Source organism: Neophocaena asiaeorientalis, unplaced genomic scaffold (genome assembly GCF_003031525.2).
Source record: "Neophocaena asiaeorientalis asiaeorientalis breed wild unplaced genomic scaffold, Neophocaena_asiaeorientalis_V1.1 scaffold152, whole genome shotgun sequence".
In the NCBI taxonomy this organism is placed as follows: Eukaryota; Metazoa; Chordata; class Mammalia; order Artiodactyla; family Phocoenidae; genus Neophocaena; species Neophocaena asiaeorientalis.
The window spans coordinates 1916711-1938033 of NW_020185338.1; the positions used below are offsets into that span (position 1 = coordinate 1916711).

Below are 21323 nucleotides of genomic sequence, written 5' to 3' on the forward strand. Positions count from 1 at the left end.
TCTAGAGCGCAGACTCAGTAGTTGTGGCGCACGGGCTTAGTTGCTCCACAGCACGTGGGATCTTCCTGGACCAGGGCTCGAACCCATGTCCCCTGCATTGGCAGGTGGATTCTTAACCGCCGCACCACCCGGGAAGCCCCAAGCTGCTTGATATTTTTAAGATTTCTGTCCTCCTTGTTGGGAGAGTGAGTGGCAGGGAAGTCACCTTTTTTGAAGGGAGGCCAAGAAAACATAATTTGCTTGGGAGATTAATTAGAGCCTGGAAATTTTAAAAATTTCAAAAATGATTTTGTAGCCACCATGCTAAATTTCAAATTAGATTGTAAGCTCTTTACTCAGAATGTGCAGCTCCTTTTAGAACTGAGGAGCTGATCCTTGCCTATCTGACAGGAAACTCCCCCGACTACCTCCTCTCCCTCTCCACGCCCTTCATGGTTCAGCTCTTGGAGTTTCCCCAAGCAGATGGTCTGTGTCATGCCTTTGCATATTCTGTTCCTTCTGCCTGGAATGCCCTTCCCCACATTTTCCTCCTTGAAAGCATATATCTGTCACACTCTTGCTGAAGGTTTTGTCTCCTCCTGCTTCTCCTCCTCCCAGCCAGAGCTACAAGCATCTCTGTTAGAGCCCGCACCATGTTAAATGGTCTTGAAGGACCAGAATCTCCATGAGAAAAGGGGCGCTGTCTCCTAATTCTGAGGAGAGATTCTTCCTCTAGGCTGAACCTCTGCCAGGGCCCACCCCGCTGCTCTGCGAGCACTGGGCTCTCTTCACGTCTGGTGCGTGGACTTCCCTAGTGGCGCAGTGGTTAAGAATCCGCCTGCCAGAGCAGGGGACACGGGTTCGAGGCCTGGTCCGGGAAGATCCCACATGCCGCGGAGCAACTAAGCCCGTGCGCCACAACTACTGAACCTGGGCTTTAGAGCCCACGTGCCACAACTACTGAAGCCCGTGCACCTAGAGCCCATGCTCTGCAACAAGAGAAGCCACCGCAATGAGAAGCCCACGCACCACAACGAAGAGTAGCCCCCGCTCGCCACAACTAGAGAAAGCCCTGGCACAGCAACGAAGACGCAATGCGGCCAAAAATAAATAAATAAAATAAATAAATTTAAAAAACCAACAAAACAAACAACAACAAAAAGACCCTGATGCGTTGCCCCAGTGTTAGGAGATCAGTGAACACAAAGGGATGTGAATCCCACACAGCACTAGGGAGTGGTTTGTACACTCCTCTTCAACTATGCAGCCCCTTGTTTACATAAACATCTTTGCAAGCCTAGGAAGTAAAAAGCAATGAAAGAGGAGAGGTGAAGAGTCTAGGGGTTCTACCAAAGCCCTCAGTTGGGTTCTGCAGAGTTCTGTTTAGAAAGCAGTGAACCTGGGGATGGGCATTGGTAAGTTTTCTCAGACAATGTTTCTCAACTGAAAGCCTGTTTTGTGTTTGGGAGATCTAGTTAGGATACGATTTTGGCCACTGTAACAAAGGTCAGAATAACAGCGACTTAAGCAGAACAAGGTAAAAGTTAGTGTTTCTCTCTCATGTACCAATTGACCATAAGCAGCGCCCAGGGCTTGTGGCAGCTCCTGGGTGTTAGAGACCAAGGGTCCTTGTGTCTTGCTGCTCGCCATCCTCAGTAGATGGCTTCCACCTTGTGGTCTGGGACAGGCTGCCAGTATCTATCAGTACAGCCACATCCCAGCGGGCAGGGTGGGATGAAGAGGGACTGGATGACAGGCTCATCCCTGCTCAGGTCCTGGCCCAGATGCTGCGTGTATCCTGTCAGCTGTAACTGAGTCACACGCAGCATCTAGCTCCCAGGGGCCCTGGGAAGCTATGCGCACCCGATGAAACCTGGGCATTCTAATGCTAAAGGAAGAAGGGGAGAATGAATATTAGGGGGCGACTGGCAGATTCTGCCAGAGGCAGGGACAGGGCTACCCTGGAAGGCGCAGCCCAAATGCCTCTGCCTGTCATCGAGTTAATTCACCATTTATTGTCACTCTTTGCCAGATGTTGTGCCCGGCCCTGGGACTCAAAAATAAATGACAGTCAGGGGCTTACCTGGTGGCGCAGTGGTTGAGAGTCTGCCTGCCGATGCAGGGGACACTGGTTCGTGCTCCGGTCCGGGAAGATCCCACATACCGCGGAGGGGCTGGGCCCGTGAGCCATGGCCGCTGAGCCTGCGCGTCCAGAGCCTGTGCTCTGCAACGGGAGAGGCCACGACAGTGAGAGGCCCGCGTACTGCAAAAAAAAAAAAAAAAAATGACACTCAGGTTCTTCCTTTAAGCCTCTCCTTATAGTCTAGAAGGGATTGGGGTGCTCAAGGTTTCTGGGACAGCTGAGGGTGGCTTGGGATGGGGCATGTCCGGGAGGAGATCCACAGTGCTTAGAGATCAGTAACGGCCAACAGTGTTCTCAGCATCCCAGAGCCTTGCAAAGGCTTGGAGGAGTGAACCTGGCTGGCACATGTGGAGAACTTGGCCAGGACCTGTGTTCCATGCTAAGGGATTTGGGCGTCACCCCATGGTGATGGGGCTGGGTAGGGAGGTGGGGGAGGGTGAACCGGTGAGTCTCTGAGTTCTGACCCCAGCTGGTCTTCTCACTCACCACACCCTGTTCTCCAGCCGCTTTGTTCAATGCAAAGGAAGCTTGCCTTTGCACCTTTCCAGTGCTGTGCTGTTCCCTCAGCCTAGTTTACCCTTCCCTCTCTTGTTTGCCAGTCCAGATCCTACTCAACCTTTAAGGCCCAGCTGAGTGGTGTGGCCACTCCAGGTCACCGCATAGTCCCTACTAAGAACTCATTAGCTCTATTCTGCAGTCTTGCTATGGTCACAGTATTGCTCCCATTTTATAAACGGGGGAATTGATGCTTCAGTATGCCCCTGGTCCCACAGCTAGAAAGATGCAGCAGGTAGCAGAGGTCCTGATCTATTGTCCTCTCTGCTCGCTGGCCTGGCGATGCTGCCCCGGGCAGCCATTTCCAGATGCAGGGGCAGGAGATCAGCAGCAGGGAGGTGAGCTGGCGGGCGGGGAATGACGCGGGATAATTCAGAATAATGCGGAGTAGTGTGGAATGATGGGGAGGGAGGAATCCTCGGCTCATGTGTCCAGAGAGCCTTTCTTAAATTACCCCCCAAAATGCTGAGGTTAAATCCTAGGGCCAAAGTCACAGAGCAACAAACTGAGATTTAAATCTAGGACTCTGAATCCCATTTTACTTTATTTTATTTTTTGGAAGCTTAAAGTATACAGAAAAGAAATTCAAAGTATACTGATAGTCTTACCACTCAGAAATAACCACTATTTTTTTTTTGCGGTATGCGGGCCTCTCACTGTTGTGGCCTCTCCCGTTGCGGAGCACAGGCTCCGGACGTGCAGGCTCAGCGGCCGTGGCTCACGGGCCCAGCCGCTCCGTGGCATGTGGGATCCTCCCGGACCGGGGCACAAACCCGTGTCCCCTGCATCGGCAGGCGGACTCTCAACCACTGCGCCACCAGGGAAGCCCGGAAATAACCACTATTAATATCCTGATATATATATATATATATTTTTAAATTTATTTCCAATTTTTATAGAAGAGTTCATCTTTTCTAAAAGTAATATTAAATGATTCTGTTCAATATAAATAATTCAGACTTTAAAGATGAGAGCTTAAAAATTATCCCAAATATTATCATTCAGAAATTCCTATCGTTTCCTCCAGTGATAATCATTCTAGATGTCTCTGTAGGGATATAGACAGATTTAAAGAGAAATAGACACACTTTTATAAATAGTGATCATATTCCTGTTTAGTAGAGTAGCCACTAGCCACATGTACCTACTGACCCCTTGAATTGTGGTAGGTTTGAATCAAGATGTGCTATAAGTGTAAAGTACACAATGGATTTAGAAAAATTAATATGAAAAAGAATGTAAAGTATCTCAATAACTTAAAAAATACTGATTACTGGTTAAACTGAGAATATTTGGATATATTGAGTTAAACAAAATATATTAGTAAAATTAACTTCACCTGTTTCTTGTTTCTTTTTTAATATAGCTACTACAAAATTTAAAGTAACATGTGGCTTGCATATATTTCTATTGGATGGCAGTGCACTATTAGAAAATAAGGTGTTAGTAAGTATTCATGGAGGGAAGAAACTGAATCCGAAGGAATTGTTGAGCTCCAAATAAATGCTTCACCATGTGACAATCATTTCCTAAAGAGTCCAGTAAAGCTTTTTTTTAAAAAATATTTATTTATTTGGCTGCACCGGGTCTTAGTTGTGACATATGGGATCTTTTAGTTGCGGCACGTGGGCTCTTAGTTGCAGCATACGGGATGTAGTTCTCTAGTGACTAGGGATTGAACCTGGGCCCCCTGCATTGGGATCGTGGAGGGAAGTCCCCAATAAAGCTTTAGGAAGATTAAAGTCATGTTTGTTTTTTTTGTTTAAACATATATTACAGTGTTTTGAAAGATGAGGGCATGGCCCCTGAAGTTCCTCCCAGTTTTTGATGTATTATTGTTTTTGCATCATATTAATTTATAACAGTCATGTTCTGTTTTGTAATTCTCGTAGGCCTGCAGGCCTCTGCCTACATGTCCTTCATCCCTGAGCCCTGGATTTCTTTTTTAGCTGGATTTCATTCTCAGGAAGGACTCATGCTTCTGGGAGGAAGCTGCTGTTTGGGCTGGCCTGTCCATGTGGGCTTTGCTCCGTATCCCCGGGCTCTGTGCCGACATGGCCTCACGGCCCTCGGTGTTGATGCGACCATGGGGCAAGCCTGACGACCTCCTCATCTTGTAGGCAATTGCTTTCTCTTCTTGGACAGCTGAAGAATTCTTGTGTTCAGTAGCCTAACTCAGCTCTGTTTTTGTGTTGCTTGGTTCCTCCCAGGACCCTCGGTCTCATCTCTAAAAGATTATTTTCGGCTCCACAGTGCACAGACAGAGGCACTGCTGAGAACTATAGATTCAGCAGCTTTGGGTCACTGACCAGAGCACTTGGAAAGGCTCTTGTTACAGCTCTCGGCCTTTGGTAGACCTACTTCCCAAAATCTCAGTGGGTCCTCTGTGATATTTTTTTTTAGTTAATTTTAGATTACACAAATAATAGGCAAACCTGTTCTTCTTTCTAGGGCCAGGACATTACAGATAAAGCTAAAGTCTAATTGGCCACTAACCCCCGTTGAGGTTCTCCTTCCTGTACCCCAGTGGTAACTACTGCCATGGGTTTGAGGCATATCCTTCCAGACCTTTAAAAATTGCTTTTATATTTTCATACAATTATGTTCCGTCCCTTCACAGAAAAAATAGACTGTGTTCAGGCTGGTGTATGAATTGTTCCGGGTTTACTCAGAACAATCTGGATGTGTGGATTCCAAAGAGCTGCTCTTAGAGTGAGGTTTTTATTCTAATTAACAAGCCAACACGGACATTAACAAAGAAGTATAAGTAATGCGCTCTTAGGAGCAGAACCTTCGTACAAACGTTCCCAGATATCATGTCTGTAGAGCTTTGACTTCTAGGCAGAAACAGACTGCATGCATTCAGGTCATTTTGACACAAACTTGTTTTAAGAATCTGAGTACACAAGACTTTCTACCAGCTCATGTCCATGTATAAAGCCGTAGACCACAAAAGAGCTAGAAGATTTCACTGCATTGTCTCTGAAAAATACAGAGTATTGGGTTTTGTGTAGCGATCATGCTGAATAAATCATAAGACAACTTTGTGTTTTCTACTGAACTTGAGCTCTGTCCACATTAACGAGTATCCATCTTTCTAGTTCAATAAATATGGGACAGAGGAATGAATGCTTGAGCTACCACCCTTTTGCTTTCATACTCTGGAACATTCTTAACTAATTAAGAGAATTCACTGTAAGATGGTCCTGAGGTCCTTGGGGAGTTCCCAGCACACAGACCATTCCTCACCCCCATTTAGCTTCTCACTGTGTTCTTTGTAGATGACATGGCAGAACTCCTCCTTGGGGAATCAAAGCTGGAGCAGTACCTGAAGGAACACCCCCTGCGGCAGGGGGCCAGTCCCCGAGGCCCCAGGCCCCAGATGACTGAGGTCCGCAAGCATCTGACCGCTGCCCTGGACCGAGGGAACCTCAAGGTACCGTGGGCCTCGGGATGAGGGCTTAGAGGGATACGCTGGCTCTACCTCCTCTGGGCAGCGTGTGCTCGGGAAGGGTGCCCAGGGATGAACTGGGCGACGGGCAGAGCACATCTGTGGCTTGTCTTCTGAGGAGCAGGCCAACCCCCTGTGCAATTGACGTGGGGCTTCCAGACCAATAGCTTCTCTCTGATGAGAGTCTCTAATGACACATTATCCTGAGAAATGGCACTAATCTTCCCCAGGTGCTTGGAATAAAGCTGTTATCTGTGGCCCAGGACTCAATCTGACACTTGGTCCCACTGAGAAGAGAGAAGTGAATCAGGAGTGTCACTTAAACCGCATGATATCCTGCCTGAAATGTGCAGCTCGTGAATGTCCCAGGCAGCTCTGGCCCGGAGCGGGGTGCACGTTGGCGCCGGCAGGCCTGGTACCTTGGTGTGGGAGGGAACCAGGGCAGGAACTTCCCTCTGCCTGAGCAATGACCCTAATCCTCATGGCACAGGAAGCCCTAAGCGCTGCCCTTCTCATCTGCCCTGTTTCCTGGTCTCTGTATTCAGCTTTCCCTCTCCATTTCACGTCTTTCCTTGCTTGCTCCACTGAATCTTTTTCACCTTGCCTTCCCTCCCCCCTGCCCCCTTCCCCACCCCTCACTTACTGGTTTCTGGACACTTCCCTGCCTGAAGTCTGGCTCTTAACTGGTTTCCTGAAGTCAGTCTTGTTCAGATAGCTGACTGCATCCCAGCACTCCTGCCAGCTTCTTCAGGGTCCCTTTAAAATCTCGGATGTATTCTCTGTTGGGGAAGGGCAGTCTTCAGTGAACTTTTAAAGCTCTTCCTTTCTTCCTTCCTTCCTTCTTTCACTTTTCTTCAGAGTTAGGGACAGTTGTCTCCATGTCAGTTGTTCTTAAGGAAGATGGTTCTGGTGACATTGGTGGGTCGTAATCAATGGGAAAGGGTGGGGGGACCTCATAGTGACAGCTGGTCAGACTCAAGTGTCCTTCCAGGAGGTATAAGGGTGAGACTCTGTGTTGGAGGGAGAGGTTGAAGATCACTGCTCCAGGCCTGGCACCTGGCTAGTTTCTATTGCACTTCGAATCCCCCTACCTTCATCCGGAAAAATTAACCTTTAATTTTACCACATGTTCATAGTTTTTGCTCTCCATCCTCCACAACCCAGTGCGGTAGTAAGAACATTGAATTTCAACTTAGAATCCTGAGTTTGCTTTCCAGTTGTGGATTTATAAGCTGTGTGATCGTGGGAAGTTACTTAAGCTCTCTGAGCTTCACATTTCTTATCTGTTAAGTGTACTTAGCTCAAGGCCATTCTGAGTCTCAGCTGTAGAAGTTCTTTCATAACTGGATAGCGCGAGATACAGGTCAGTTTTTTGCTATTTTATTGGTTCTACCTAAAGAATTTTTCTCCTGCTGCCATTTTTGAGCTCCCTCTGCCTTATAAAGAGTGTTCCAAAGTCATATTTGGAACGTATCTTGCTTGGGTGGATTGACCCACTCACGCTGGCTGATGTGAAATTTCCTCTCCTCCTGACCTTAAGTTCGGGTGTCTCCTAGCTGGGAGCTAGGGAAAGCCCTGTGCAGACACAGGTGCCCACAAAACACAAGTGAACTGAGGCTGGAGAGACAAGAACGAGGTAGCCGTGTGGTGGCAAAAAGAGCCCGGACGAGGAGTCAGGAGGCCTGGCTTCTGACTCAACTCAAGAAAGTTGCGCTTGTCACAGGCAAGGTAACATGGCACCGGGCTGGAGCTGCTCCCCTCTCCCCCACGGCCCAGGGGCCTCGGCCAAGCTGTTTCCTCCTCTGCACATAGATTGGACTTGCCCAGCAAGGCTCTCCATACTGTGCATCCATACTGCGCCTCTACTCTTGGAATTTTCTTCAAGCTCCTGCATATTTTCCATCTGACCCTTCAAGTTTACCTTTTTTTTTTTAATTAAAAATTCTTTCCGGTTTAATTTTTAAAACATCTTTTAGGTTCAGTGGTTTTAAGTGCATTCGTATTCAGGTCACCACCGTCTATCCCCAGAAACTTTTCATCACCCCAAACTGAGGCTCTGTGCCCAGCAGACACTAACTCCCTCCCCCTCCTCCTCCCCCTTCAGGTTGCTTTTCAGCCTATGGGTCTCAGTTCTGGGGAAAGAGGGAGGACACAGGAATCTCCTAGGAAGCCTTTACAATATACCCAAGCCTGCGATGTCCCCTTCCCTGGTGGAGAACCCCTGTGGTGGATGCTTTCTTTTCACAGCTCTTTTTCTCTTTTCTTAAGTCTGCTTTGATTTCTTTCTCTGTTTCCAAATATAATTCTGACGTCTTGCCTTGGTGCCACTCCCTTGGGCCACTCTTAAAACCCTTTTGCTCCCTTCATTCTCTTGCCTGTTCTATGTCCTCTGTAGCGCTACCCCTGCTCCCTTTCAGGGACTGCCTGGAAGCCGACCACCTTGGCTGAAACAGCGGCTTCGCCGTGCTCTGGCTGGTTACCTGCATATTGTCCACTCCGTCTCAGCCATAGATTACAGGATAGCGCAGCTTCATGGTGTGCTTCTGTAAGCTGAAAATTCCGGCTTTGTATACCTGGGGTTCCAATGAGAATGCCTAGAAGAGGGTGATAAATCTGTGTCCTTATATAGATGGCTGGGTTGCCTCTTCTTTCCCCAGTGATGAGTAGGGCTCGAGGATGGGCTGAGGATGAGGTTGGTGGGTGTGGACTGGGGAAGCCAGCCTCTCCTCATGGAGAGGAAGACGAGCCCATCAGAGTTAGAACTTGCAGCCTCTGGGAAAGAACCTGGGTCAGTAACCATAACAAGCTGGAACGGCTCAGGGAGAAAAGTTTGTCCCTGGAAAGAAAGCAAGTCCTGAATTTTGCACCAATTTAGAAAGCCTCTCTCCTTGGGTTATTTGGGTTACAGTCTGTGTTATACCCCCAGTGCCGTGGGCAGGACCCACCAGGATGTCCGTGGAGCCTCCTTTTCGGAGACAGGTGCTCGTGTGTTTTGTTCATAACGCACGCCTTCCATTCTTGACCCAAACCTGAGGCCTGAGGGGAGCCTGTTTTACAGCAGATTTTTTTTTTTTTTTTGCGGTACGCGGGCCTCTCACTGTTGTGGCCTCTCCTGTTGCAGAGCACAGGCTCCGGACGCGCAGGCTCAGCGGCCATGGCTCACGGGCCCAGCCGCTCCGCGGCATGTGGGATCCTCCCGAACCCGCGTCCCCTGCATCGGCAGGTGGCCTCTCAACCACTGCACCACCAGGGAAGCCCCACAGCAGATTTATTGAAGTATAATTCACATGCCATATAATTCATCCATTGAAAGTGTACAATTCCGGAGCTGTGCAACCATTACGTCAATTTTAGAACATTTTCATCTCCCCAGAAGTAAACCTGTAGGTATTAGCAGTCATCTCTCATGCCCCCATCGTGCAGCCCTAGGCAACACCAGTCTGCTTTCTGCCTCAGCAGGCTCGACCGTTCGGGCCAATATATGTCGCCTGTGTGACGGGCTTTTTCACTCGGCGTCACGTTCTTGAGGTTCACCCGTGTGGTCCCAGGGGTCAGTTTTTCGTTCCTGATGATGGCTGAGTAATATTCCGGGGGACGGCGAGACCACATTTTGCCTCCCCCCTCATCAGCTGCTGGCCACATGGGCTGTTTCTGCTCTGGGGCCCCTGTGAGCAGTACCAACAGGAAGGCTCCCACACTCGTCTTTCTGTGCAGAGCCATGGGGCCCCATGGGAGCATCACACATCATATCGTAGGAAAATGTGTTTTTCTCTCCTTTTCCTTCTAGTCAGAATTCCTACAAGAGTCCAATCTGATCATGGCCAAGTTGGATTATGTTGAAGGAGACTATGAAGCCGCTCTCAACATTTATGCCCGGGTGGGCCTGGAAGACTGGCCGCTGACGGGCGTCCCCCCTTACAGGTTGCGGATGGCCGCGGACGCCTACGCCACCAAAGGTGAGGCCCACGCCTGCTCTCCTGGGGGCCGTGCCCCGGGTTGCGCTGTCTGGAGCTGCAGGGCCTCCCTGGATCCTGCGGTTTGACCCCTGTGCCCTCGGCTGGGCTTAACCCCGGCAGCTCCCGGCGAGGGCCCTGGGGTTGCCCCACCACAGGCACTGGATCATTTTAAGTCCAGCGACACGGCGTTTCCTTAGAGCTGCAGCTCCTCAGTTGTCCCCGAAGGAACAACATTGCAGTAAAGTTTCCTGATGATCGATGTGCAGCTTAAGCAGGGACCGTTCTTGGTAATGAAGATGCCACACAGCGTATATACAGGGATCCTTATCATATGGCCAGTCGGCCATGTGGCTGATCTCATTTTTATTCATCAGTGCCACCTCTGGGTTAATTAAGGCTCAGTGGTCACTGTAACAGCCCGTCATGCAGTGTTTACCTGGGGGCCTAGGGGCTCAGGGGATAGAAGGGGGAAATGTTGCCCTGGTTGCCACAGAGGAGTTTGTAATCTAATGTGAGGGAGTGCAGTCCCACGGGAAAAAAAAAATGACAGAAAGCCAGGGCACACACATTATTTGACCTTTCCAAGTCTCCACTTCCTCATCTATGAAATGAGTGTAATCACATCCACTTCAGAGTTATGAGGATTAAGTCACATAATGTATGGAAAGCACTTACTAAATGATATTTTTAAATGTCAGCCCCAAACAAAACAGCAAATGGAAAAAGCCAGGCCCGGTAACAGCTTTTCAGAGGCAGGAGAGGTCACTGTAGGCCAGCAGGGCCAGGAAGGCTTCCTGGAGGAGGAGGGACACTTTGAAGTAGATTTATAAAGGCCTCAGTAAGAAGAAGACCCTCTGAAAGCAGCTCCTCTCCTTCCTGCCACCTACCATGCAAACCATGCAATGTGGCTGACTGTGGCCACACAGAGGCTCGGGCCCTGGGTGGGTTGACCCTCTAGAACAGCATTGAGCTGGCCACTTGTCTGCAGCCGGCTGTCTGTCTTGGTTATCCTATGCAATGTTGAACAAAGACCCAGCCAAGGCACACTTAAAGAGCCTTGTGACAGGGGTGACATATTCACCCAGTTCCCTGGGGAGCCTTGCTCAAGCACTTTTAGGTTCCTCTAATTAATCTTCTCAGTGTCCCTGTGGGCTGGGAAAGGATGCTGTCACTCTGACAGGGCACTCTGGTGGTTTACTGGGCACAGTCCTTTGAGGCTGTCTCAGGGGTTCTGAGGGCCTGGACCTGGGCGTGCATCTGTCTGAGGTCTGTGCCACACAGCTGCCCTCTTTTCTCGCTGGTGTTCACCCAGCGCCTCACGTGCCTTAGGCTTATGGGAGCTGTGTGCGTGTGTGCGTGTGCGTGTGTGCGTGTGAGAGAGAGAGATTTGGGGCCAGGAACAATATTGTGGAACAAGAGCAAGGCTTCATCTGGCAGTTTCCAGTCACCTGATTGACCTGGGGCCTGCAGGCTTGTAGCCAGGAGTTGGTTTGTCCTTTGGGGGTGGAGCATGGCTCTAAGACCTGGTTAGCACCAAGAGCTCAGGTCTTGATTTGGGCTCTGAGATGGCCTGGTGGGGCAGACTGTCTGCAGGTGGCACCGCCAGCTTAGTCTCACGCCTGCCATGCAACGTGGGCAAGGGGGACAGGAGGCTTGGTCCCCAAGTCTGGCCCTGGGTGGTGTGTGATTAGCAGTGGGCCCCAGCCACGGGGCTGAGGCATTTGGCTGTTGGGACATGCTGGCTGGCTCATGGGAGAAGGGAACAGCTGTCCCCTCACTTCACCAGAGTAAGACTGGGCTGGAGCAAAGCCCAGGTGCACCTTGGATGGGCATGCACCAGCCCACGCCCCTCCCCTGTGCCACCTGTATGCTGCTGTCAGCCGGGGAATTGACCTGCACACTTTCACAGGTCACCTCAACTTTTCCATGGTCCCCTGAGGTCTGACTCCACCCAGTCTCTCAGCCAGAGTCAATGTCCATGAACTCCCACATCTGCTCTTGCAGCTATGGCCGGGAGCAGATTCCCCTGGCCAGGTAATATAGCCTCGGCTTGTTGGGCATCAGAAGCCAACATGATTCAGTTATGAGAACCTCCTATGGGCCAACACCACGTTAGGGTTTTATTGTCTTTTTAATCCTCCAAACCCCTAATTTATAGACAAAGGAAATGAGACTGGGTGAGGTTACTAGGAATGATATGGTGCCTACTGTGCGCCAGGCACTGTGGCCCTTATTTGGGTATCTCAGCCAAGCTTCACCATCACCCTATGAGGTAGACACTATTATTTTTTCCATTTTACAGATGAGAAAACCGAGGCACAGGGATGTTAGATATGCTGCCCGGGGCCCTACACCTGGGAAGTGGTAGAGCCAGGATTCAGCCTCAGTGGCTGGTTCCAGAGCCCATGCTCTCCTACTGAGTGACAGGAGGGGGAATTAGTCTGAAGAGTGTTAAGCTCCAAAGCCCACGTTCTTAATTACTCTGCTCTGTTGGCACGTGGATGGGAATGCGCTCAGGCCAGGTAAGTTTTCCGCAGGTAGAAAACATTCAGGTCACTAGAGAACACCCTAGATTTGTGTCCACACTCCTCCTCTCAGCCCCACCTCTCACGTTCCTCTCCCTTAACTCTTTGCCCAGGTCCCTTGCTGTAAGTTCTGGCCCTTAAGCTCACATGTCCTTTCTTCCCTGACACCCTCCAGGGCTCACCCATTCAGAGGCCATCGCATTTGATAGTATCACAGCCCAGTAGGTTAGAACTACTCAAACATCATATTAGAACTAGTTGTACTGTGATCAGACACTCCTGCCAGTCTGTGAGTTCCACTCAGGGAGGAACTGTTTTGTTCGTTTGCCATCCTCAGAAACTAGCACGGTGTCTGGTACCTAATTGGTGCTCAATTATTGATTGAAATTTATAGAAGTTCCCTTGCTCAGATTTCTACCAAGGTGCCCATCGTGTAATTCAGGTGATTCTGGGTGCTTTTGCTTCTAGCTGTCATGGTCAGGTGCATTTTCTTTGCCCAGGGGTAACATACTGGGCATATTTCGATAATTCAGACTTACTCGCTGCCAGTTAGGGGGTATACCTGTAAGAGCATGTTGACATCACACCATGACAGAGGCTGGCATGGATCCCTTCCCCAAAGGTTATACATTTCAGTTCATTGCCATTATCAGAGAGCCTCTCGATGATCCTTCCCCTTAAAACTAAGTAGAGAAACAGAGAATGGGAATAGAAGACATGGAGAAACTCTTTAGCTTCTGGTAGAACTGGGTTAATCAAGTGAGTAGAAATCTTTATTCTGGGTACAGATTGAGATATCACGTGAAATCTCCAGGACACCGAATGGCCACAGATGTTCTTTTCCCAAAGGGGGAGGCTTGGGAACAGTGAACACATGGTCACTGTCTATTTTGGGACTTCGATCTGCTGGACATCGGCTAACTTGCTGCAGCTAGGACAGTGGGAGCTGTAAGTGGCTTGCCTTCCTAGAGATGGCCTTTATAAATAGCCTTGGCATGTACCCTGTTGTAATAGAGGGACCACAGATGCATTGGTTCCAATTTGAGGGAAGGCCTGTGACAGTCCTGCGATGGCCCACCTGGTCACGGTGGGTAGGCAGCTGTGTTCTGCGAGGTTGCTGTTCCTCCCCCGTCTGCTAGGGCGCAGTCCTCATCTGTGTGATGGATGACTGAAGCTGGGTGGCTGGCATGTTGCAGCTCATGGAAAGGGGAAAGGAGAGAGATGTCTAGGGTGAGCAGAAGTAACACACATCAGCTGTGCTGGCAGTGCATTGGTGAGAAGTCACTATAGGGCCATGGCCACCAGGCACTTGGGAAAAAGAGGAGACTGGGGGGGGCATGTAAGCCTCTCATTAGACATGTCCATCAGAGCTTGGTCTCGGACCCAGATGGGACCTGTTGGAGGATGCAGGGAGAAGAAAGTAGCCTGTGCTCAGGTGAATGAAAGGGAATTCGTAGGATCTGAGGCTTGGGATTGGTGCCCACGAGGAGGGAAATTATGAACCTGGAAACAGCAGCGTGGTATTAAACTTCCTTTCCAGATTGCATGGTACCAAAGCAGAGAAGGACTGACTCCAAAATATAAACAGGGCCTTCACAACCATCTCTCATACAAATGTCTTATTTTCCAGCGGGGGAGACTGTGCCAGAGAAGGTAAGGGACTTGCCCAATGACACAGAATGAACTGGAGGCAGGGCCCCGACACGGAGGTGTTTCTTGGTAGGAAACGTTCCTATCAAGCTGCATGACATCTGCCCAGGTGGAGAAGGCGGTATAGTGTTGGGAGCTTTGTGGGGCCTCCTCCACTTTCTTTATTCCTCCTTTGTTCCTGGGTTTGAAATTGCTCCTCTGACACACTGACTCAGAGCTTGGGGTGTTGGAGCCAGACTTCCAAGTTTGATCTGTAGCTTTGTCACTTACTAGCTGTAGGATCTAGTGCAAATTACTTTCACCTCACTGGGGCTCCATTTCTTCATCTATAAAATGGAGATAATAATAGTATCTACACTGTAGCATTGTTGTGGGGAAGGAGTGAACACATGTAAAGCGCTTAGCACAGCGCCTGGCAGATCAACAAAGGTTAGCTGTTTTTATTTTTATCCCTGGAGCTTGAACCCAAATGGATAGATCTCTTCAGAAGCCCCAGGTAACAGCCAGCTATGGGGAGAGGGGAGAGTTGCCCTAGTGTATCTGCCTTGTGTAGCAGAGGGCTTGGCTCGGGCTGTGGGAGCGCAAGCAGAGATTGGAGGCTTAGGGAGGAAAGGCTGTTGGTGCTGGAGGCTGGGGGGCACCCAGTGGTCAGGGGCAGGTGGAGTGGGTACCGTAACGGGACTTCTTGAGGGTGGGTCCAGAGACAAAGTTCATCCTGCACTTCGTCAGCCTTGCCCGGGGCTGGCCTGGAAGGCTAGAGGGTCTTTAGAGTTGGAGCCACATTCATGGTTTTATCACAAAAGGCCACTCACGTTGGGATGGATCAGTTGATTCAAGTAGCGTTCCTTTAAGAGGCAAAAACAATTCACACAATTCCCAGACAGTTGTCTTCATAAGGAACATGCTAAATACATTGGCTGATGAGAGAGGACATAGCAGAGGAGGAGAAACCGTCTCTGCTGGGCTCCAGGGAGGAGGGCTCGTCTCTGCTGACCGCACTTCACTTCCTGGCCAGAGGCCTCCCCTTCCCTACAGTCTGCAGACCTTGTGGGCCTCTCGCTTCGCAGAAGGGCGGGTGTGATGAGAACAGCAGTGGGGATGTGGTAACGGAATCATATAATGGCCTCCCCTTGGATATGTTACTTCCTTCCCCGGGTGAGACTGGCCCCAGAGCCCTCTTCGGTCTGCCCACTGTGTGCTCTGAGCATCGGGTCTTGGGGCATGGTGTCAAGAAGGAACTAAGATGCCCACCTCTCCGTGGGCAGCGCCGAGGGGCGAGGGAGCTCTCAGGGGCTTTCAGAAGTGCTGCCTGTTCCCTTAAGCTTGTAAGCACTAGTCTTCAAACACAGAACCCATCTCCAGAAAGGTGTGGATCTCAGCCTTGCCCTCCCCAGCTTGAAAACCAGTGTCTTCTCTCACCCACGGACCTCAGCTTGCAGTAATCAGTCGTTAGGCCAGAGGACAGAGACTTAAAACATTCACTGACCAAACGCTTTGGGAAGAGGCCCCTGGGGATTGCTCGCTGTCTTCCATGGGCCCCCTACCAGTGCAAAATTCAGACAAATCAGCACAGGGACACGGTTCATTGTTGAGGGGCTTTTATTAGGTGTTGCTCACGGGCTTCTCCACCACACTTTGCTCAGTCCTGGGCCGCTGGGTGGTGTGGAAAAAGGCCTGAAAGAAATTGAGTTGGAAATTGTTTAGGCTGTGGGTAGTTATGACTTGAGTACCGTCGTGCTCCCAAGAAGGCTGTCACATGTTGTGGCCACAGAGGAAACAAATATCTTGAACCAGGGTTCCCCGCCCCCCGGCCATGAAATATAAGAGACGGGAGAAGAAGGGTGTATCTGCTCTTCCTCCTTGGGGGCTAATCGTAACAGCCCTCTGTGTCAAGGTGAGGCCAGACTCCCGACGGGGTGACTCGAGGAGTGAGCTTCCTAGAAGGTGGTTTACCTTTCTGCCTCATTTTTCCTCCTGGAATATTGTCTGTTTGGAGCGGCCCAGATTCCCCTGGGAAAGTGGAGACATGTTTGTTGGGGGCTTTCGCCTGGGGGCCCTGATGGGGGCTCCATCCTCAGGGATGTTCGTTTGCCGCCCCCCAGGGGAGCCTGCATGTGGTGGGTTGGGTCCAGGCTGGCCATGCTCCACCAGTGCCAGAGGCATCTGTGGGGTAGGCAGTGCCGGTCCCCTCGCACACTAGGGCCCCTGCCCTCTCCGGGCCGTGGGTTGACGTCTTCCGCACCAGCTGGCGCCTATGCTCAGCTGACAGCTGCAGGCGCAGGCATGGTGACCAGGGCTTGCCTCTTGAGCCAGCTCACGTAGACACTGGGTGGCAGAGAGGCTCTCAGGTCGCTTGTGTGCTCGGTGGGAGAGAGTGCCGTGAGAGAGACACGACAGCTGCTGGGACATGGTGGGAGGGGGAGGGGCTGGACCGGTGGCAGGGTGTCCGTGTCACCTGCTCTGCCCAGCCCGAGCCCACTGCTCTGCAGACGTAGTGAACGGGTATGCTGTGCTCACCGAGAGGATGGAGGCAGAAGTGCCGATCCAAGTCAGCGACTCAGACTCCATCCCCCAAGGCCAGAGCCCCTGCCTTGAGCGCATGCATAGGGTAAACCCACGCTGAAGACGCATTTTGAAGGTCTGCTGAGATCTGTGGGTTAAGGCCTTTCAGTTGTAGGTGAAAGAAAACCCAACTCAATCTGACTTCGGGGGCAGCTGGATTCAGGGCTCAAAGGCATGGACGCTTTCTCTCCTTTTCCCAGCACATCTTCCCCTGTGTTGCTTCCCATCTCAAGCTCCAGACTCCGATTCTCTTAGGCGTAAGTCGTAGGAATCTCAGCCAGATTTTCACTGGGTCTTGTTGACCCTGCCTGGGTCACATTCCCATCCTCAATGTAGTTACGGTGGCCCGCGACATGCCCTGTAACTGGCCCAGGACCTGCATGAAGGCTGTGACGAAGAGGGTGGGCCCTTCAGGGGAATGAGAGGGAGGGCAAATGTCCATGACAGGTGACACAGCAGTGGCTCCTCTGAGTAGGAGCCTTCTTGTCAAAGAGGCTGGGGCTCTTTCTGCCCTTTCTCCTTGGAGGCGATCCCTGCAGGGGAAAAGGAAAAGGGACAACTGAGGAGGAGCCAGGTGACTGCTCTGTGACAGAGTCACTGTGGACTGGAGATGGCCTTGGGACCAGACCGCATCAGGCAGTCTCCAAGGATGGAGGAGCCGACCTTGCCTGCGTGGAGGGCTCTCGGGGGAAGAAGGACTTGACTGTTCTGGCCTCGGGGATAGGACCAGGCCAGGCAGTGGAAACGGCACGCAGTCCAGCAGTATTCCCAAATCTGGAGATCCTTCTAATGCACGCAGCCACCTCAGGGTTCGGCTGCCCTGAGAGGTTGGGGTTCCTGTTGGATTAGGATTTGTTGAGCCCTCCCAGGAGCCAGGCATCCAGGCATGACGCTTTCAGATTTACCTGCATGATTGCACTTCGCACCGAGAACAATCCTGTACCACAAGGATTATCATCCCTGCGGAGGGGTTGAAAGCCTGAATTTCAGAGGTGAGGTGGGAGTCAAATCAAGGCTGGTGGACTCCAGAATCCATATTATTTCTGCTTTCTTGAGCTGCCTTTCAGTTGGAGTAGGGATGTCACTGATGGAATTCTGGTGTCAGATAACCTGCTAACCTTTGATGCTCTTCTGTGATTCTTAAGTAAGTAAATCTAAGTCTCACTTTTCTTATCTACACAACGGAGATAATGATACAAGAATACTGAGAAGAATGAAGAAGACAAAATGGGAAAATGCTTTTAAATATATAAACCTGAGGTCAGCAAAAGGGAGTTTGTGTAGTCTTGGCCTCAGGTATCCCGAGATTGGGAGCAGCAGTGGCTGTGATGGTCTCAACCCTCCCCAAGGCCCCGCCTATCATGCTCCTTTGCTTGGGCAGCTGGTGGTGCTTCCAGCTGTCCTGGGTTGCCCTCTTGCCTCTTCCCCCATAATTTCCCTTTCTTATTCTTCTTAATACAGACAAGATACATGTGCATTGTATAAAAATAAGAAATACAGACCAGTCAAAAGAACATAAAAATATCCATCACCCTGTTTACCCAAAGCCAACCTCTGTTAACATCTTAGTGTGTTTCCTTTTAGATCTTCTCTATACTTATCATGCGTGTGGCTTTTTTTTTAATAAAATGAGATTATATCCCATATACTGCTTTGTGACCTGCTGTCACTTTCTGCAACAACAGATACATTTCTGCAACATTTTAGCAGCTGTGCAGCATTTCATTGCATGGATAAGCTATAATATATTTAACTAAAAAGCCTCTATTTTGGGCCATGTATGTTGTTTTCAGCTTTTCTCTGTTACATATAAGGCTGTGATGAATGCCCTCTCAGCCTGGTCTTTGTGCTTGTTCTTAATGCTTTCCCTAGGAGAGGTTTCCAGAGGTGGAGTTTCTGGGTCAGAAAAGAAGTATTTCCAGACTGTGCTGCAGAATGGCTGTGCCTGTGTGCTTTCCTATCTGCGCTATGTGGGACCAGCCGCCTCTCATTCTGACCTTTGATCTGAAAGTGAACATTTTTTTTTCTTTTTTAAAGTTTTAAAAAAATTTATTTATTTTTAAATTTATTTTATTTTTGGCTGTGTTGGGTCTTTATTGCTGTGCGCGGGCTTTCTCTAGTTGCAGCAAGCGGGGGCTACTCTTCATTGTGGTGCACGGGCTTCTCACTGTGGTGGCTTCTCCTGTTGCAGAGCACGGGCTCTAGGCGCGCAGGCTTCAGTAGTTGTGGCACACGGGCTCAGTAGTTCTGGCTCGCGGGCTCTAGAGCACAGGCTCCGTAGTTGTGGCGCACGGGCTTTGTTGCTCTGCGGCATGTGGGATCTTCCCGGACCCGTGTCCCCTGCATTGGCAGGCCTGTTCTTAACCACTGCGCCACCAGGGAAGCCCCTAAACATTTATTCTTCACTTGTATGTTGAGTATAGGCTATTTGGAAAATAAAGAAAAACATAAAGCAAAAAATAAAACCAGCCACCGTACTGCCACTTGAGTTAGTTAACAAATTTTACAGACGTGTTTTTGGGACCAGGGTTCGAACCAGCCTGGGCTTGCACAGTGGTGTGCCTTATGGATATGTTTGAACGAATTGCCTATGGAACATTTGTGTTGTTTCAGGTTTTCCTGTTACAAATATGCTCTATAGCTTTTTAAAAAAACTTTATTGAGATATAATTTACATCCCATTAAATACAACCTTTTAAGTGTACAATTCAGTAGTTCAGAAGTTGTGCAACCATCACCACAGTCAATTTTAGAACGTTTTCGTCACCCCAGAAAGAAATCTGTACTCATTAACACTCACTTCCTGTTATTTGATTAATGCCCACCCCCCCAGCTCTAGCCAGTCACTAATCTACTTTTTGTCTAGAGATTTGCCTATTCTAGACATTTGAGATAAATGGAATGTCCTAACATGTGATGTTTTGTGTCTGGCTTCTTTCACTTGGCATGTTTCCAGGGTTCTCACATGTTGCAGCATGTATCTTTCCTTTTTATGGCTGAATAATATTCCATTGTATGAAGGTACCACATTTTGCACATTTTGTTCATCCACACATCAGTTGATGGACGTGAGGTTGTTCCTACTTTCTGGCTATTATCAATAATGCTGCCATGAACATTTGTGTACCAGATTTGGGGTGGATGTATGTGTTCATTTCTCTTGGGTACATACTTAGGAGTGAAATTACTGGGTCACGTGATAACTCTGTGTTTAACTTTTCGGGGAACTGCAAACTGTTTGCCAAAGCGGCTGTATTATTCTGAAAGATTCCAGCTTCTCCACATCCTTGTCAACGCTTTTCTGTTCTTTTGATCACAGTCATCCTAGTGTGTGTGTGATATGGTATCTCACTGTGGTTTTTAACTTGTTTCCCTAATGACTAATGATGTTGAACAATTTTTCATGTGCTTTTTGGCCATTTGTATATCGTTTTTGGAAAAATGTCTATTCAGATCTTGTGCCCATTTTAAAATCGGGTAGTTTGTCTTTTTATTATTGAGTTATAATTGTTCATTTTATATTCTAGATACAAGTCCCTTTACAGCTATATGGTTTTAAAATATATTCTCCCATTCTATGGGTTGTCTTTTTACTTTCTTGATGGTGTCCTTTGAAATGTAAAAGTTTTAAATTTGGATTAATTTTAGTTTATCTACTTTTTTCTCTTTTGTGCTTTTGGTGTTGTATCTAAGAAACTGCTGCCTCATCATGGTCACAGATCTTTTTTTAACACTTAAAAAGAGTTTGATAGTTTGAACTCTTACATTTAGGTCTATGATCTACTTTGAGTTAATTTTTGTATATAGTGTGAGGTAGTGGTCCAACTTCATTCTTTTATCTGTGGCTATCCGGTTTTCCAGCACCATTTGTTGAAAGACTATTTCTTCCCCATTGAATTGTTTTGATGTCTTTGTTGAATTTAATTGAATATAAATGTAAAGGTTTATTTCTGGACTCTCAATTCTATTACATTGTTCTGTATATCTATCCTTATGCCAGTACTACTTTATTACTGTAGCTTTGTAGTAAGTTTTAAGATTGGGGGGTGTGAGTCCTCCAACTTTGTTCTTTCCAAGATTGTTTTGGCTTTTCTGGGTCCCTTACATTTCCATATAAATTTTAGGATCAAATAGTCAATTAGTACCAAAAAAAAAAAAGCCTGCTGGGAATTTGATAAGGATTATGTTGAATCTGTAGATCAATTTGGGGAGTATTGCCACCTTAACAATATTAAGTCTTCCAATCCACGAACATGGGATGCCTTCTTTAATTTCTTTCAGAAATGTTTTCTAGTTTTTGGTGTACAAGTCTTACATTCCTTTTGTTAAATTTATTGCTAAGTTTTATTCTTTTGGATGCTATCATAAGTGACATTGTTTTCTTAATTTAATTTTCAGAATGTTCATTGCTAGTGTATAGAAAACACAACTGACTTTTGTATATTGATCTTTTATCCTGTAACCTTGCTGTGCTCATTTATAAGTTCTAATAATTTTTAATG

At 48.7% G+C, this 21323-nt stretch overlaps 1 protein-coding gene across 4 annotated transcripts in view; it reads left to right on the forward strand.

Annotated features, from left to right (window-relative positions):
* The first annotated feature begins 5963 nt into the window (after positions 1-5963).
* Positions 5964-21323, forward strand: part of TTC7B (tetratricopeptide repeat domain 7B) — a 216538-nt gene continuing 201178 nt past the window's right edge. For 2 of the 4 annotated variants that reach the window (XM_024736251.1, XM_024736254.1), the window contains exons 1-2: positions 5964-6113; positions 9916-10084. In XM_024736251.1, coding sequence (XP_024592019.1) covers positions 5964-6113; positions 9916-10084 — 319 coding nt within the window. Of the gene's footprint in view, positions 6114-6358; positions 6544-9915; positions 10085-21323 lie in introns of all 4 variants that reach the window. The other 2 variants (XM_024736252.1, XM_024736253.1) reach the window with 2 other exon arrangements.